We start from the raw sequence: 12,751 nt of genomic DNA, 5'->3' as shown, positions 1-12,751 counted from the left end.
TCAGAGGCTCCAGTGTCCATTGTTGGAAGTTCAGAGAAGCCAGAACACCACATTTTAATGACAGGGGATGAGCTTATCCTGGAATGTGAGGTATCACGAGTAAATGCTATAGTCCAGTGGTACTGCAATGGATGTTTACTACAAGAGGATTCACGCACACACATTGAAAGCAGAGAAACAATGAGGAAGCTTGTGATATCAGGACTTCAGACATCTGATTCTGGAGAGTATCTCTGTGATGCCACTGATGACAAAATGATAACTAGGCTAACGGTTCAAGGTAAATTTACCAATAGCATAGCCAAGACATTTTTATTTCATATCAGTTGAAACATTGTGTGTAAAACACTTAATAATAACAATTCTTTTTCATAGAAACACCATTCAAATTCATCAAAAAAGAAGAAAGAACAAATATTTCAGCCTATGAAGAAGACAGTGTGACACTACGTGCCGCTGTTAACAGGGTCAATGCCCCAGTGAAATGGCAGAGAGGTCATGATCCAATCAAAGGGGATCGTTTCCACACAACAAGTGATGGTAACACCCACTACCTCACTATTAACCCACTTAAGAGATGTGATACTGGAGAGTACACATGTCACGTGGGATCCGATGAGATGCACTTTAGTGTCCATGTCAAAGGTAAGACTGGGGAATGAACCATACATTTCTACAAATTGTTATATGTACTAATAATTAATTGCTTGTAAAGGTGTGCAGTAAAATGTTGTCTTTACTGTTTCGTAATCAGCAATGAAAGTGAAATTCTCCAAACCACTGGAAAACATAGTGGGACTCAAAGGTAGGGATGTGGTTTTAAAATGTGAACTGTACAAGTCAAAAGGAGATGTTCAGTGGCTTAAGGACAGCCAAGAGATTGCGCCAAACAGACATTTTACAATCAGAGCTGATGGCCGAGTGAGAAGCCTGACCATACATAACGTCACAGAAGATGATGCAGGAGAATATGCTTGTGAATCCAAAGATGAAAGGACATCAGCTGCTGTAGTGGTCAATAGTAAGTAAAATTCTACCAAAGGATTCGTGTGCATCTGCATGAAGTTTAACCTGAAATCACACATTACTTTAGTGCCAACTTCCTTCTATTCTTTTCCCAAGTTCCTCGCATTGTGGAGTTTATTGCGGAGCTACACAACATAACTGTGATGGAAGGAGAAGACACAACATTTAAGTGTGTGGTGTCTCCAGAGGATGTGAAGTTGGCCTGGTTTTGGAATGACCAGCCAATTTCATCAAATCATAAGTTCAACATCTCAAGTAATGGATTATGCCATATGCTGCATATCAACAACTGCCAAGTCTCAGATAGCTGCAAGTTGACAGCTAAGGCTGAAGGTGTGATTTCCAGAGCTATCCTTCAGGTCCAAGGTAGAATATCATCTATCAGTATTTCATTTTGACAGAATATTTGACTGATGAACTTTTTTTTTTTTTTCTTTTTTTTTTTTTTTAATCAACATATTAAGTGAGAAATTAACTAATAGGTAATTTTCTACAAAATGGTATTTGGAGTGTAGAGAGTGGTATTTTCTTTAAGATCCTGCACAGGTCTTTAATGTCATGTCAACATGTTTGAGTTTAATAATGACCCTTTCAGGCATGCCTGAATTGTTGAAAAGGTGCTTATGATGGCTTGTGCTTAACAGCTTCTCCAGTTAGAATTCCACTCTTAACTGACAGAGACAAGTGTTACTACAGCACACAGCAATGTAGAACGAGGAGCTGTACTCCAAGCACATGAAATAATGTTGTCCTTATTGGCTTTGCTCATTGGTTTTTGTAATATAAAGAGCTTTATAAAGTGTTAAAAACTGCTATGGGGGAACATTTTTATCAATTACCCTGATCTGTATTCAGAGGCACAGGTGCTTTTCACAAAGAGCATGGACCCGGTGGTTGCAGAGGAGTTTGCTGAGGCAACACTTGAGGTGGAGGTCAGCCTTGAGACTGCGGAGGTGCAGTGGATGAGACAAGGAGTGGTTATACATCCAGGGTCCAAATTCACTCTGAAGCAGAGTGGAAAAAAACATTCTCTCACAATCCACAAACTCACCCTTTCAGACCGAGGCACCTACAGCTGTGAAACGCTCCATGACCGTACACAAGCCCAGCTCAGTGTGGAACGTGAGTCTGCAAGTGCTTGTCTCTTTCTTACTATGTGCTGTTGTTAGCATTTCTTCACGGTGATGGTCCCTCATTACTGCCTATTGCAATGTTGTCGTCTTAAACAAACTGAATCAAGTAACCACGAGTAATGCAAGAGGCAGCTACTTTAGTGACACTTGTTCCATGGTTTGACAGCAGCAAACAGGTGATTGGCAGACCACGTACTGAGGCCCGGAGAGCAGCTTTCTGTATTGACATTAGATCAGAAGAGCTATGATAATTCAATTAAGCATGTCAAATGAGAAATAGATCAAGAGCTGGTAGAAGGTCCTGGCGGAGTAACCTTTTTATTCCTCTTAGTTGCTTGTGAAACACAGATACTATGAGAGGAGGATAAAAGTTACACGCGTCTCTACTCACAACTAATTTCCATTGCCTTTGATTATTAGCCGTCTACATCAAACTTACCAAACAAGCTTTCAATATCTCTTAACATAACTTCTGACGATAAAATTCATTTGCTCTTTAGCAAACAAGCAATTAAATACCAGTGATAAACATTCCTTTCAGGATAGCTTAAGATGATAAAGCTGTGTTGTACAAATGAGCAAGTGATGAGAGAAAGTCTGTGCTTTGGCTGTTCCTGGCACCAACTATGAATCTGGATCTGTTTTCATTGCAGCTAAATTTATGCACTGGCCTTCAAAATCTAGGGTGGTGTCACCAACTCTCTAAAATAAACCACCATTTTCCACAGGGAATGCCTGTCTGCCTGTCTGTTTTGGAATACTTAAAAAAAAGAATTGGCATAGCCCTGATCGAAGGCAGGATTTAGTGTATTGCTAACACCAAGCGGACAAAACCGAGCCAACTAATTCAGCAACTGTTGTTCTATTTCTTTCTCTTTATAAATTTCACCTTTCTTCTTAATCCTTCTCTCTTTGACAACCTGTGCTTGTCCACGCAGCACGAAAAATCAAGATTCGGAAAGGTCTAACTGAGATCCAGACTTACGAACGAGAGACAGCTTCTTTTGAGGTGGAGCTGTCACATAGCAATGTGGACGGTGTATGGCAGAAGGATGGGCACACACTCAAAAACAACAACCACTGGCGTATGACTGCAAAAGGACGGGTTCACAGCCTTACCATCTCCAACCTGACCTTGGATGACACTGGCACCTACATATTCTCTGTTGAGAATATCAGATCATTAGCAAGATTGGATGTTAAAGGTACTGTGCAAATGAAAACTGTTTTTATAGTAGAGACTTAAATGTGACAATTTTGCCAACAAAAAATGCCGGTTTAATGGGTTTTTAATTTTGTTTAAAAACATTCAAAAGTCCTTTTTTCACATTTTTAAAACGAACATTAAAATCTGTCAGTGCAGTAAAACTTGTGTTAAAGACACATTCTCTGAAAACAAATCTATCTCAAGTATATTTATATTCTTCAAGGATTTAAGACTACTTTAACTAGAAAATTTGATGAAAATACTCATGTGGGATTCACTGTTAAAATATAATCCTAATCCAGTTTCAAGTGAAAAGACGACTGAAAGCAAGTCATTTGTTGACTGACTGTGGCACCTTTAAAACATGACTTTGTTTATTTGAGCTGCCTGAAACATCAACTACTGGCTCAACCAATGACATAAGTTTGGGGCATGACAACTCCAAGGTTGAAAAGTTACAGAAAACCTGAGAAGAGTTAGTTCAGAAAACTTGTTTGTGAACTAGTGGTGCAGAAATTTCACAGATCACCTTTAAAGATGCTTTAAGTGATTCAGCCATTACATTCCGATTTAGCCACTAAAAAAAAAACACCCTTATCCCTTCAACTACACACCTTCTCTCCAACACACTACCCGCAAAAAACACATCAGCTAACCTAAGCACAACAAAGTCAGTGTTTTTCAACTGACTAAAAAGCACAGACTGTTCCCTCAACGTAACAGACATCCAAAATGAGCTAAAAGACATAGCCAAAGCAAATCCCTAAATAAACCATAAAGGCCATGCAAATACTCAGATTTACTTATAATGGCAAGGCATACAGGCTTTAAATAATCTGTCTTTTTTCCTTAATTGCCTTGGCAACAATTAACTTATAAGGGGTGGAATCTGGCCATTATGAACTTAGTCGTGAGAGGTAAGAGGGTCCAGGGCAATGATGTAATTCATCAAACTGGTTAAATTTCTGATGCTGATGACAGTACAATGGCATGGACAGACATTTTTGCTACTGCTCTTACCATGTGTCAGGTTACACATATAAAAAGATATGGATCACATGATCAGACTCCAGCTACCGAAACATTTCAAACATTCACAAGCATAAGGTGCTGGTGTAAGGTACTCACTTCTATGCCAAGTCACTCAATAGGGCTTATCCTTTGGAGTCACAGAGCTGTCATTGAGGATGACAATAACATGTAAATGCCACTACAACAAAGGACTCTTCTCAAAGTCCTCTAAGCACAAAGCTGAGGTATGGTTAAATGATAAGCTTCTGTTGTACTAGACAGATTGACATGTACACAGTTGACTATGTGATCTAAAAGTCAAACAAGGGCAACCCAGAGGTAAATAATAATAAATAGTGACTTGGTTTTAAGATCACAGCCTTTCAAATGTGATCAAAATGGTTTTCCGTCAAAAGGCTGCTGATCGTTGTCATATGAAGTCTAACAGTGAATGTTCATTACATAGGCAAAACTCTGCTCAGTGTCGGTGTGCTTAGGGGTGTGTCTTAGCAAGTATCTTTAATCTGTTTCCAAATGAAGTAAAGATATGCTGCCATAGTGTAATAATAATGAAAGCCTGCAAACTGCAATATTTAACATAACAAATGCAGAGTCAAATGAGTAAACAATGATTTACGCACTAAATCCAGCATAAATTCCTACACAATCTGCTTATTTTTAAACGCTCTAGACAGAGGTCACTATACTTCACAGCGATTGGCTGCCGCCCACGCTTTTCACTTGATATTTGCATTGAGTCGAGAACTGCCCAAACTTTTGACGCTTTCTCTGGTCCGCTGTCAATCCCACAATTCACTGTGCAAATGTGTAGCTCAACTTCTATAGGAATGAATTTAAAAAGCTTGGACACGCACCGTAACAATAGCGTTTCTCTTTTACCTAATTAAATGTCTATACATAACACATGTTTTTATGTCAAAAGTAATGTTTTTACATAGGCTGACAAGACTTTGCTTCTCCAGAAATCCCAGTATCAGTATTGAAAAAGCTTGAGGATATCAGGCAACCAGAGGGATCTGGTGTAACCCTTGAATGTGAGCTGTCACGCCACAACGTAGACATAAAGTGGACAAAGGTAAAATTACATGACATCCCCGCACCCTCTTGTAGCAGTTGATTAAAAATCACTATTTTTATTAAGTTTATTATTTGAAGTTGCTTTTTTTTCTACAAAATAAAGTGGAATTCTTTCACTTTCAGAATGAAGTTCAGCTTAAACCAGGAAAAAATCATCGCATTTACTCTATGGGAAGAAAGTCATTTCTACAGATACTGAAATGTGAGCTGGGAGACTCTGGTTTATATGCGTGTGATGCTGGGGAAGCTAAAACATCATGTTCAGTGGAAATCTATGGTAATAACAGAGAGTCTGTTAAATTATCATCACATTTATCTGCAGATTGTATACTTTCCTGGTGATATACTGATTATTTAAATCTAAATCCTCCTGCTGAAATAATTCAGTTAAAGTACAACACTACCATCTACTGGTACTGAGACAAATTCAACTAAATGGAAAGCATTTCCACTTACTGCTTAACTGAATTAGTCATATATTATGGAATTACGCAACACCTTTATATGTTTAATAACATTTCAACAGAGAGGGAACTTGAGATTCTACAAAGCTTAGAGGATCTGGATATTCAAGAAGATCAAAATGCAGTGTTCATGTGTGAAGTGTCACTGGATGATGTGCCCGGAGAGTGGTTTAAGAACGGAGAGACGATCAAACCAACCAGCACCATTAAGATCCGTCAGGAAGGTTATTCTAGCACCCGTTGCTAAACATTGCTCTTTCTTTTCCAAAAATGTACCACTCAACCTCAGTGAATATTTATATCACTATCTGATCATGACTTTTCTGAACCATGTTTTCTTAGGGACTAAGCACTTCCTCCTCATATGCAATGTTAAAGAAGACGACTCTGGAGAGATCAAGTTTGTTGCCAAGAATGTTGAGTCTACGGCTAACCTTGAGGTGGAAGGTCTGTATGTTTAAGTCAAGCACACACACTACAAAACCAAAGCTTGTCACCCTCTCTGATGACTAGTCACAGATGCTATGACATTTCAAACAATTTTGAAATGTGGCCAACCAGACATCAGTTATTTACACTGTCCAGACAAGTAAGAGAGCAGCAATGGTGACCAACAGCCAAAAACAAAAAACAACAACTGAAACCTCTTCTCCAAGCACTTTTTATAATCTATATTTTGGGTTCTTTTTCTCATTCTGTGCAAATTATTGTAGAGAATTAACTTTCACGTTACTATTTGCATCCGTTTTTGAGAGTTCGGGATCATACCTATAGTCAGGGATGAGAATGATCTTACAACTGATGCACATAGTCAGTGATTAATTGTATAAAATGCACAATAACACAACAAAACCTGAAGCAAGAAATTAGTCTTTTCAGTCTTGAATGCCCATAGCATTACACTACTGTTAAACAGCTATTGTTTTGAAAATGTGTATTCTTTGTATAACAAATTATTTAATTATAGCTAATTTGATTGGATATGTTGCGTTCCAAGAGTGATGATGACTGGTATAAAAGCAATTGGGCATTTCACAGTTTTTTTTTTTTTTACCACACCGATTGTCCATGTTCACTACACAATTTCAAGTCTATGGTTCTGTAGCCAAACTTTTAATACAACTGTTTTAAGAGCAAAAATAAAATAGCTGGACACATTACATCACAAATGTTATTCATTATAACAGCAATATCACACTCAAAGTGCTTAAAACTATGACTTTTCATCTCCACAGCACTACCAGCAAACATTGTGAAACCACTTCAGGATAAAACAGCTCTAGAAAAAACCCGTGTCATACTGGACTGCACTGTGACCAATCCTCGTTGCAGCATTCGCTGGTATAAAGGACCTAATGTCATCCTGCCTTCAGAGCGCTTTGAGATCTGCAGTGAAGGGTGCTATCGAAAACTTGTGATTCAGCAGGTGTTGCTAGAGGATGAGGGCACCTATAGTGTTCAAGTTGGAAACTACACATCCTCAGCAAAACTAACTGTTGAAGGTGAGGCAAATTCAGTCCTTTCAAACCAATCGTACAAGAATAGCATGACAACGGGTGGGTGTGACTGTGAACTGGAGCACTGTCAAATTATTTTTAAAACCCAATAGTTCTTTAAGTTGTCAGTCATACAGTTGTTCATTTAGATTTAATAATAACAAGGCTCTCTAATGCAGAATATAGGATGAAACAACTATGTTTTTCATTTTTTTAAACATAACATCTTGATTGTGGGAAAGTCCAATTATCTTAAAAGTCCCACTGTAGTCAATATTTTTTTTAAATACTCAGTAATGGTGTTGACTTATGAATTTGCACATGGTTTGTCTTAAAGCATATTAAAAACACCACTTAGACATATAGGCTAAACAACATTAAAAACGTAATTCCACCACAGGGGGTCATTAAAACTCATCTTTGGTCACCGAAATGACATATTCAAAAAAAATTTCCAGTGAAAAAAAAATCTTCATGCCTTAAAATAGCTTGAATGTACCGTAACTACATCCTGGCTTCATTTATTATACACGGAACCATGAATATGCCAATTAGCCTCACCTTCACTCACTCATACAGGATCAGAGATCCAAATTTACTGAAGTAAACGCTGCATAATGGTATCTCTCTTTACAACATCGGACACGTGCCTTTTGCTTGACTATGTAATCAAACAGCTAATATTGTGTTGGTAATGTTACTCAAACCATGTTCCCGTTCGCCATCTCAGAGTCAGACAGCTGCCTTCTAAAAATCAGTATCCATAGAAATGCTCTGAACAAAGGCATATAGGCTAGTTCAGAATCATCATAACATCGTAACATACACTACCGGTCAAAAGTTTTAGATCGTAAGATTTTTTATGTTTTTAAAATAAGTATCTTCTGCTCACCAAGGCTGCATTTATTTGATTAAAAATACAAACAAAAACAGTCATATTGTGAAATATTATTACAATTTAAAACAGCTGTTTTCTATGTGAATATATAGTAAAGTATAATTTATTCCTGTGAACAAAGCTGAATTTTCAGCATCATTGCTCCAGTCTTCAGTGTCACATGATCCTTCAGAAATCATTCTAATATGATGATTTGATGCTCAAGAAACATTTATGATTATTATCAATGTTGAAAACAGTTTTTTACATTTTTATTTCATGATGCTATGATGAATAGAAAGTTCAAAAGAACAGCATTTATCTGTAATGGAAAGCTTTTGTAACATTAAACACTACCCTTCAAAAGTTTGTGGTCAGTAAGAATTTAAATTTTATTTTTGGGGAAATAAATAAAATAAATCAATACTTTTATTCATCAAGGATGAGTTAAACTGATCAAAAGTTACAGTAAAGACATTTATAATGTTAGAAAATATTCTATTTTAAATAAATGCTGTTCTTTTGAACTTTCTATTCATCAAAGAATTAAAAAAAATATTATCCACAACTGTTTTCAACATTGAAAATAATAATGAATGTTTTTTGAGCATAAAATCAGCATATTAGAATGATTTCTGAAGGATCATGTGACACTGAAGACTGGAGTAATGATGCTGAAAATTCAGCTTTCATCTGAGGAATAAATTACATTTTAAAACAGATTAAAATAGAAAACAGTCATTTTAAATTGTCATAATATTTCACAATATTACTGTTTTTTTTATTGTTTTTTTTATCAAATAAATGCAGCCTTGGTGAGCAGAAGAGACTTCTTTTAAAAACATAAAAAAATCTTACCGATCTAAAACTTTTGACCAGTAGTGTACATCATGTACTTGCATCACTTGCTATATTGCTAAAGGTGCCCGATTTTTCATATCAACAGAAAAATATACTGGGATAACCTGACTTCTCTTGAGACTCCCCATGGTTCAGAGTGGTCATAATGATATGCTAAAGCCCGTCGGCACGTTGACGTGATTGTTTACAAGGTAGTTTGTGATGTAAGAACACCAGCGATTGCAAACCGCGTTTTTGAGACTGTCACTGGAGTTTTAAGGAGAAAATACTCTGCAATGGTGTTGTCTTGGTTGTTGGGTTTGTCATAAGCATATTAAAAACACTACATAGACATATAAACAACATTAAAAACTTAATTTCACCACAGGGGGACTTCACGGGGGAAACGTTATTTAAAAGTTAGAATATATGTAATTAATGGATAAGTTAATGGGGCATATATGGATATGGAATGGTAATGGCAAATATTTCAAAACAAATATTTATCCATCTTGCAAATGTTTTTAACATCACATCTTGATTGTGGGAACGTACAAATGTCTTAATGCGAGTGGAACGTTATTTACAAGTTAGAATATATTTAAATAAGGGATATGGAATGGTAATGGCAAATATTTCCAAACAAATATTTATCCATCTTGCATTTACTTGAAACCAAAATTCACTTTTAGCAGGGGTGTCCAAACTGGCCACTGTCCTGCAGAGTTTTACTCCAACTTGCTTCAACTCAACACACCAGCAAGGAAATTTCTAGTTAGACCTTGATTAGCTGGTTCAGATGTGTTTAATTGGGGTTGGAGGCTGGAGCTAAACTTTGCAGGACAGTGACCCTCCAGGAGCAGGATTGGACATCCCTGATTTATATAGGCCTGGGGTGCTTCTCATTTCTTATTAGTGCATCCTCGTTTCCTTTCCTCGCGTCTCAGCTCCTCCCCCTGTAGGATATGAGGGAAGGCTGCAAGGAAAGAAAAGGAGGGGTGCTTCTCATTTCTTATTAGTGCATCCTCGTTTCCTTTCCTCCCGTCTCAGCTCCTCCCCCTGTAGGATACGAGGGAAGGCTGCAAGGAAAGAAAAGGAGGGGTGCTTCTCATTTCTTATTTATGCATCCTCGCTTCCTTTCCTCGCATCTCAGCTCCTCCCCCTGTAGGATATGAGGGAAGGCTGCAAGGAAAGAAAAGGAGGGGTGCTTCTCATTTCTTATTAGTGCATCCTCGTTTCCTTTCCTCCCGTCTCAGCTCCTCCCCCTGTAGGATACGAGGGAAGGCTGCAAGGAAAGAAAAGGAGGGGTGCTTCTCATTTCTTATTTATGCATCCTCGCTTCCTTTCCTCGCATCTCAGCTCCTCCCCCTGTAGGATATGAGGGAAGGCTGCAAGGAAAGAAAAGGAGGGGTGCTTCTCATTTCTTATTAGTGCATCCTCGTTTCCTTTCCTCCCGTCTCAGCTCCTCCCCCTGTAGGATACGAGGGAAGGCTGCAAGGAAAGAAAAGGAGGGGTGCTTCTCATTTCTTATTTATGCATCCTCGCTTCCTTTCCTCGCGTCTCAGCTCCACCCACTGTAGGATGCGAGGGAAGGCTGCAAGGAAAGAAAATGAGGACGGAGGAATTGAATTTAACTTTTTTTATACATTGGAATACTTGATCACTCGAGCGTCACTTCACCGCGTCATCAGCAGTGCTCAAAGGATCTGCCCTTATGTTGTTGAAGTTTGTTTGTTTAAGAAATTCATAATAAATAATAATAAAGCAAGATACCCTGTTGAAATATGTGAGATGTGTGGTTTATATAAACTGCAAAGGTAAAGTATAAATTAAAAGAATTGTGACCGATGTGAAGGGGGAGGAGAATTTATACGTGCGTCACGTTTTAGTCGATAAAACTCTCCCGCATAGGATACACCTGTGTATCCTCGCTCATGACTCCTCAGGAAGCCTCTTCACTCCTCACTCCTCGCGGTGCAATTAGAGAATTGAGATGTCCTTCAAGATGGCTGAGTTCGATCGGTTTCCGGGTCATAGGATGAAATGACGGCGAGGAAACGAGGAGGGATATTGAGAAGCACCCCTGGCTTCACAGCGAGGGCTTAGATGAAAGCAGGATTAGGCCTTTGTTCAGTTAGGACATTTAAGTAGCTTTAATAAACATTCCTTATTTAAAAAAAAAAAAAAAAAAAAAAACATTACTGGTGTACATCTTGAGACAAAATAATGGCACCAGCGAATTTTACGCTTTTTTTCTTCTGCTGAACACAAAAGAAGATATTTTGATGAATGTCAGTAACAAAACAGTTGATGGGCCCCACTGACTTCCATAGTATTTTTTCCACACTACGAAAATCAATGGGGCCCATCAACTGTTTGGTTACCCATATTCTTCAAAATATCTTTTTATTTTTTCAGCAGAAGAAAAAAAATGAATACATGTTTGGAACAACTTGATGTTCAGTGAATGATGACAGAATTTTTAAGTGACCTACTCTGTGAAACTGGGGGATAAACTATTTTTGCGGTTTAAGTTATTTTTTTTCTTAAACGTATTTAGCCATGTAAGTAGCCTAATCCGTTATTGCCCTAATAACTGTCGTGTTATCATATTTGTCTTATTATTTGACAGAATTTCAAATTCAGTGCATCCACTTCCTACTTAGGCTATATCAACAATACCTTGATATTCTAAGCTACTTGCTAATGTCTAATATCTATATTAGAAGAAAAATTAGGACAGTCAAGAAGTCTTTCTTAACGTTGTGACAACTTCAATCAATCAGTTAGTTTGTCGGTCAGTCAGTCAATCACTTCCCTGTGAGGTGGGAATGTTCTAAATGAAAATCAAATTAGTTTCTTGCCACCAAAATGAATCAGTCACGAAACCGTTTGACACAACGCATAGTCTCGTGAGAAATTACCGCGCTGTCTTAATATTCAGTATTATTCAAATGACAAATGCTTCTCAACATGTTCCTAGCAAAATTACTTAAGCAATTTGCCTTTGGAACTACTTTTAACTAACAAATTTCCTCTCTGAGCGTCCAACTTACCGTCGTCAGCCACCTGTACAAATTTCTACTGCACTTACTACAATAACCGGCAGATGGCGATGTCTCCCTTTTACACATACATTACAGTACGCTGGCTGTCATACCACAAAACAGTGGAGACTTTTCATTATTAAATAGCCAATTAAAATAAAATAAAATAAAATAAAATAAAATAAAATAAAATAAAATAAAATAAAATAAAATAAAATAAAATAAAATAAAATAAAATAAAATAAAATAAAATAAAATAAAATATAGTAGGCTATCTTTTATTTAGGTCAGTCACTAATGATGGATGTCCAAAATGGCAAAAGCTAAAGTCATTAGCTTCATTATTAAATAGCCAAATAAAATAAAATAAAATAAAATAAAATAAAATAAAATAAAATAAAATAAAATAAAATAAAATAAAATAAAATAAAATAAAATAAAATAAAATAAAATAAAATAAAATAAAATAAAATCTAGTTCAAAACGCCTCTGCCAAGTTCTTAGAAATGTCATAGGCCTATTCATATTTATGTTGGTTTCATACATTAAAAA

At 37.0% G+C, this 12,751-nt stretch overlaps 1 protein-coding gene across 11 annotated transcripts in view; it reads left to right on the top strand.

Moving 5' to 3' along the window:
• obsl1b (obscurin like cytoskeletal adaptor 1b) overlaps window positions 1-12,751 on the top strand; it is a 32,569-nt gene that overhangs the window by 18,023 nt on the left and 1,795 nt on the right. For all 11 annotated transcript variants that reach the window (XM_082176651.1, XM_082176646.1, XM_082176649.1 and 8 more), the window contains 11 exons: window positions 5-280; window positions 376-645; window positions 755-1,021; window positions 1,123-1,392; window positions 1,882-2,148; window positions 3,098-3,364; window positions 5,361-5,473; window positions 5,599-5,752; window positions 6,002-6,163; window positions 6,282-6,386; window positions 7,175-7,441. In XM_082176651.1, the coding sequence (XP_082032777.1) occupies window positions 5-280; window positions 376-645; window positions 755-1,021; window positions 1,123-1,392; window positions 1,882-2,148; window positions 3,098-3,364; window positions 5,361-5,473; window positions 5,599-5,752; window positions 6,002-6,163; window positions 6,282-6,386; window positions 7,175-7,441 (2,418 nt within the window). The remainder of the gene's footprint in view (window positions 1-4; window positions 281-375; window positions 646-754; window positions 1,022-1,122; window positions 1,393-1,881; window positions 2,149-3,097; window positions 3,365-5,360; window positions 5,474-5,598; window positions 5,753-6,001; window positions 6,164-6,281; window positions 6,387-7,174; window positions 7,442-12,751) is intronic.

Source organism: Leuciscus leuciscus (genome assembly GCF_965113295.1).
Source record: "Leuciscus leuciscus genome assembly, chromosome: 7".
Taxonomy (NCBI): Eukaryota; Metazoa; Chordata; class Actinopteri; order Cypriniformes; family Leuciscidae; genus Leuciscus; species Leuciscus leuciscus.
This window is presented reverse-complemented; position numbering and strand designations above follow the sequence as displayed.